The sequence below is a fragment of the Triticum dicoccoides genome, chromosome 5B (assembly GCF_002162155.2).
Source record: "Triticum dicoccoides isolate Atlit2015 ecotype Zavitan chromosome 5B, WEW_v2.0, whole genome shotgun sequence".
NCBI classification, from domain to species: Eukaryota; Viridiplantae; Streptophyta; class Magnoliopsida; order Poales; family Poaceae; genus Triticum; species Triticum dicoccoides.
The window spans coordinates 630333637-630339216 of record NC_041389.1 but is presented as its reverse complement, the minus strand read 5'-3'; the positions used below and the strand labels follow the sequence as shown (position 1 = coordinate 630339216).

The 5580-nt window shown below is 45.8% G+C and overlaps 1 protein-coding gene across 1 annotated transcript; it reads right to left on the bottom strand.

The window, feature by feature from the left end:
• Positions 1 to 1916: 1916 nt before the first annotated feature.
• LOC119312184 lies at positions 1917 to 5574 on the bottom strand. The gene is made up of 7 exons (XM_037587920.1): positions 4775 to 5574; positions 4393 to 4582; positions 3715 to 3860; positions 3386 to 3505; positions 3215 to 3305; positions 2541 to 2766; positions 1917 to 2422 (listed from the first exon to the last, which is right to left on the bottom strand). Exons 1-7 carry the CDS (start codon positions 5073 to 5075, stop codon positions 2126 to 2128), a joined length of 1371 nt encoding a protein of 456 aa, XP_037443817.1. The 5' UTR covers positions 5076 to 5574; the 3' UTR covers positions 1917 to 2125.
• Positions 5575 to 5580: the final 6 nt, after the last annotated feature.

The following is a 5580-nucleotide window of genomic DNA, read 5'->3' as shown; positions in this document are numbered from 1 at the left end:
AATGCGTTTGCGCCGAAGGAAAGGGGGGCGGCAAAATCGGATGAAATCCCGTAGATATGGAGGAAATGGACTCGCGGATTCGGATCCCACAAAAAAAATATTCAGGACAACGGGATTTGGAGGATCTATTCGGGGCGGGTTTACGGGCTCTGTCCCGCAAACCGGCGGTTATTATGCGATGGTCCAGTTTGCGGGATCTGCACTAGAGATGCTCTAATCCTCGCGTCTCTCTTCGGACTTCTTCTTCCTCTCCAAGTTGTATCTCTCCTCTCTGATTTCCCATTCCAAACCCTACAAGCTACCTTGTATCCATGAATTCGTGCTATAGACTAGACCTTGAGCAGAGAGTTTTGTACATCACACTCCGCGGCACCTTCTGGCTCGAGATTGCCTTGCTCTGGACACTCTGAGTGGCCACCCTCTACGGCGTCCTCGCCCGCCGCCGTTGGGCTACCACGGTACCACCACCTCGTTCATGGCCGGCGTCTCCACCCTCACCTCCATGGTAACCCTCATCTCTCGCAGCCTCCCCGCTCTGCTCTAATCTTTTTTCCATGGGTTGAGAACATGTGCGGCCTCTGCTTCGGATCTGCTGATCTGCAGCATGCAGAGGCCAACTCCTTGGATACCAAGTTTTTCACTGTCATCAACATCGGTGACTAGCACATAAATCACTCTGTGATGGTTGACCTTTATCCCCTTTCGACCGCATTGTCTTGATTTCGTTCCTGATAGTGATTGCAATTGTGTGTTTCAGTCCGCAATACTTGGTGAGATACGGGCTCAGGAAGAGCAACGCCGAGACTGCTTCAGCTGTATGCTCCATACGTTGTGTTTGACGTCTAGAGATATCCAAGTGTCGCAAGATGTAAGGTGCTCTCTTTTGACAATTTGTCCAACAGTTGTTGTACCGTCCAACATATCATTCCAACGAGTAAATGCAATTTGCGATGAAGTGGGAAAGCTCCAGCTTCCATAGATACGTACTTAGTACCTAGAATTGCTAAGTGTGAGATTCCTGAACAAATATCTTCATCTCTAGCTTCCAGTTACTTACCAAAGTCACCATGTCAAATAATGGACAACAAGGACCATACTTGACCATTATACAGTCTTCTTCTGATTTGAAATTAACACTTCAGAGCATCAGGTCTGCACGATGCCAACTACGGCAGATAAGGTGATGCATATATTTGTTAAATCCTTCCAGATATCACTCTCACAATCTAACAGAGCTACTGCAGTTTCAGTATGCGGGCAATCTAGTGTAGTGACACGCAATGCCAGCTCAGTTTTTATTTTTCCAGTTGGACCTCAAAAGGCTGAAGCTAATCTGAACCAGAACAGCAAAAAAAAAATCCAGTTGGACCTCAAATGGCCAACGAAGCACTTGAGAGAACCAGATCCACCAACAGATAAATTGATGAATTTGTAAATTTTCCTGGTATCATCATCAAGCAGCCCATAACTAGATTACTGTCTCTTTGCTGACGACGGCAATTCGATGAAAACACGATCAGAAAAGAACCACGCACACAAGTTGAGATTAATCAGGATCTCACAGGGAGATGGCTGGCGACTGTAAATGAATACTTGAAAAGCATCAGATCGCAAGAAGGAATTCTGTTATCGAGAGAACTTTTTGTTACAGGTTTTATAGGAGGGGAATAGCAGGGTGTATGAGTGGAGGACATACTACCAGCAGCGGCAAAACCAACTGACTCCTCTAAATTGGCAAATCTGCTGTTGGATTCTAAGGCTTGTAAAGATGTTAGGGCTTTAAGATCTGCAAGTGCAAAGTCTAATCTCAAAAAAATACTCATCAAAAAATCTTTAGCACCTGCATTCTAGTATCATGTTTCAACAGGCTTTTCCAGGAACGTGCTAGTGTCACATGCAGACCGACAAGCAGTAGATCAATGTCAGGAATATTGGACTTGACTTCAGCTAAATAGAATTTGACTCATGAAACCTGTCATACGTGCGGACATGAAGAGCATAGTCTGCATTAAGCAGAACAAAAAGGGCATGCGGCTGTTTGCGTCTAACTAAAACAGGACCATAGTGCAAGATAAAAGGCTCCAGGAACAAGCGGCTAACAAATAGGGGTAAACGGAACAGTACTCTACTCTGAAACAGAGCCGCCGCTGTCGCCATCTGAGCCGTCGCTGTCGTCATCTGAGCCTCCGCTGTCGCCATCTGAGCCGTCGCTGTCGTCATCTGAGCCATAGCTGTCGCCATATGAGCCGCCGCTGTCAACATCTGAGCCATAGCTGTCGCCATATGAGCAGTCGCTGCCATCATCTTCAACAGAGGTTTGCTTGAGCTTAGCTCGTTTGCAGATCCAGCCTGCAGCCTCGAGGTCAGCTCCAGCACTTGCCTCTGAGACTCGGGTTGATATTGCTTGCTCCAGGTCTTCAAGCTGATTTTATTTTTCAAAGATGTCATTGTCCTGAATGAGTTCTTCATACAGTACTACTGTACTCGGTTCATGACTAGGAACCAAGCAGGTAAACACAAACGAAATCTAACTTATTTACCTTCTCCTCCAATGTACTCAGTATTTTGTTAGTAAAAAACTCTATAACCTTGGCTGGAAGGGAATTTTCTGAGCCAACTTCAGTAGCAGATGTATCTCCGCCTTTATCAGCCAACAAAGCTTGACTGGCCTTTTTCAGGTCCTCTACACGTGACATGCACAATGAGATAGCCTTTGCATCTCCAGTCTTGGACTGCAACTCGAAGGCAAAACGTATGTGTAGGTTTCTTGGGTTGAATTAAGGAAACTGAAAAAGGAAGAAGAGCTAAAATCTGCAACATACCAGCATTATCAACATCAACAACAACAACAACAACAACAACAACAACAACAAAGCCTTTAGTCCCAAACAAGCATTACCAAACTGAATTATTCTTTGGTGATCCAAGTTGATGATACCCAGTCACCACATATACACTTCTATGTGTCTTCAGGTAAGTAGAGATACCCGTGCAAGATTTCAATCAGCAAACCAAATAAAAAGCATAGATGGATGATACAATGAAAAGGAGTCCCTCAGGCTTTAGCCACCTAAGTTTCAAGTTAACTAAGATCTACCCCTAACACCCCAGACACACACGCAGGAGGATTCAAGTACTGTAGAAATTGGGTTACAGTTATGATGCTTTACTATGTGACAGACAATTTATACTGTTACTGCCAAAAGAAGGATACTGATTGATAATATGACGATGGTCAGGCTCAAGCAAATGCTCCATGTTGGCCAAAGCTTTGAAGCACGCAATCAGTGAGTAGTTCATGTCTCCTGCAAATAAAATGTGAGGCCATAAGCATCGAGATCATTGAGAAATTAAATGCAGGTGTAACTAAGATGACTGAGGCTACCTCTTTCCACAGAAACTCTAGCAAGAGCAGCAAAGAGTTTATATTTCTCAGTAGTGCTGCCAGGACTCTTCTCAGATATTGCCCTTGCAACATGCAGCATTTTCCAGGCCAGATCCAAATCTGACCAAAAATATTTTATTGGAAAAATCAGAATCATCTTTCCATCTAAGTTTTGCTACATTTAGCATGAGAGGAAGAAATGCACTTCGTCAGCAGGTATGAACAGATAAAGAGACAAGGCCGTAAATCATAATCAGTAACATTATCAACTAAATGTATAGAATAACAATGTTTTCAGTGTATAAGACTAAATGGGGAATGTGACATACCCTCTACTATGTCCCTTTCAGTATTACTTTGGGTGGTTGTACTCTTCACTGAATCCTGATTTGGTAGAGGTTTCTGTAGCAAAGCACATCCATAATTGTGATATGCACTGCGACACTTTGGAGAAAGTTTACCATGATGTGCCACCCTGTGTGATAACAAAGGTGTAAGAAGGTACTAAAGGTAATATAATTCGAGGTAGAGCATGGGAATCAGAAGTGACCCACATAATATTCCAGGGAGAAGGTACTAACTGTGTTCAATGTTGATTGCATTTTGTAAGTACAGTAGCTTAGTGCTTGTACAGATCATGGGAGTGCAAGTGTCAAGTAGCGTACAATAAGCTGCAGTCTGATGAAATATTTACATCCAGAGATACTCCAGTTTGACACTAATCACGATTCACACATCATAACATAAGAAGGCCAAGTCAGCTCCCAAGTACAGTTACATAACCACCCTGACCTGATCTGTATAACATTCTAACCGAACTAAACTCATCTCCTAAAATACATAAGCCAATATTGCAAAGCAACTAATCACATACAAAACACTAAGATGAATCCATAAGAGAAACAAACTAACTGGGACATTGTATCCAACAATTCATATGTACGCACGCTTCAGCTAGGCTTTGGAGTAAGAGTGGCAGGTGCCAGGTAGAAAGGAAGAAGCCTAACCTGATCTCAAGGATCCTGCGTTTGCAGTCTTCAGCGCCGACGAAGTCCTCATCCTTAAGGGCTTTGGACCCCTTGGTGAAAAGCTCTTGCACGGCTTTCTCTACCTGCTGCTCCACCTCCTCATCGGCCTCCTCCTCCTTGTCGCCCACTTCCTCCCATCTGCCCTGCTGGGCCACCTCAACGGCTTGATCTGAAAAGAAAAGTGTATGCTGGATTACTATCTCCAACTTGACAGCTCTTTCTTGAGAAAATGCACCATCACCCACACCTTCACATCACCAACAATAATACTTACATTCGTACTAAATGATCAACAAATTGCAGCAGAGATAATATATACTGCAATCTTAAACAGATTTGAAGATGGAAACAATGCTAGCACCTGGAGTGTAGAAGCTTGTGTAGGGAACGATATTGGAATGGATGATGGACATCTTGTTGACTTGGCCTGACTTAAGATCAACCGTTGCGACACCATAGTCTGCCGTCAGATAATAGACACCAGCTCTATCCTCAAAGCCAATCACATGGAGGAATGAGTTAGAAGGGAGCAGCTTGTGGAGGTCAATGACCCTGCTTTCCATCCATGCCACAGCTCCGTCGGGACCAGTCTCCGTCGACCACAGGCAAAGCCGAGATCCCTCCATACTCGCGCATCCCAGCACGCCTTCCTCTGTTTTCATCAGGGCATACTTATAGTGATGGATGGGTGGCCCGTCGAACTTTGACAGTTTCCGGCTGAAGAGGTTGAAGCACAGAATGAAACTCTCATCCGGGTGGTACTCGCAGATGAAGTAGACGGCATTCCCAACAAGGGGCTTGGGCTGGCCTCTCAGGATCTCGACATCAGGGTGGGGGCAAGAGACAACGGGGCACCAGCTATTCGTCTCCGAAGAGAAGACGGAGGCGTGGGCGCTCCTGTAGTCGGTGCCCACGTAGCCCACGAGGAAGGGGCTGCCATGGCAGCCGAGGTGGTCGCAGTCGTCGGCGGCGCAGACCACCACCCCCACGTCGCAGAGGATGGTGCTGGCGAAATCCGGAGGGGGGAACGACTCCCACTGGCGGCGGCCTACGGGGTCCCACACGATGAGGCTCACGGCGTGGTCATTCTCAGTGATTCGTATAGGGTTTCTGAGGAGGACGAGGCCGTGGCGGGAGTCGAGCACGTGGAGGGCGCGGCGGTCGGGG

Bases quoted from the DNA above. Each gene is read 5' to 3' on its own strand.
- LOC119312184 (XM_037587920.1), bottom strand. From the start codon at position 5,075: ATGAAAACAGAGGAAGGCGTGCTGGGATGCGCGAGTATGGAGGGATCT. The intron at 2,767-3,214 runs GTATCCTTCTTT...ATTCAACCCAAG, and splicing joins CATCGTCATATTATCAATCA to AAACCTACACATACGTTTTG. The intron at 2,423-2,540 runs GTAAATAAGTTA...AAATAAAATCAG, and splicing joins TGAGTACATTGGAGGAGAAG to CTTGAAGACCTGGAGCAAGC.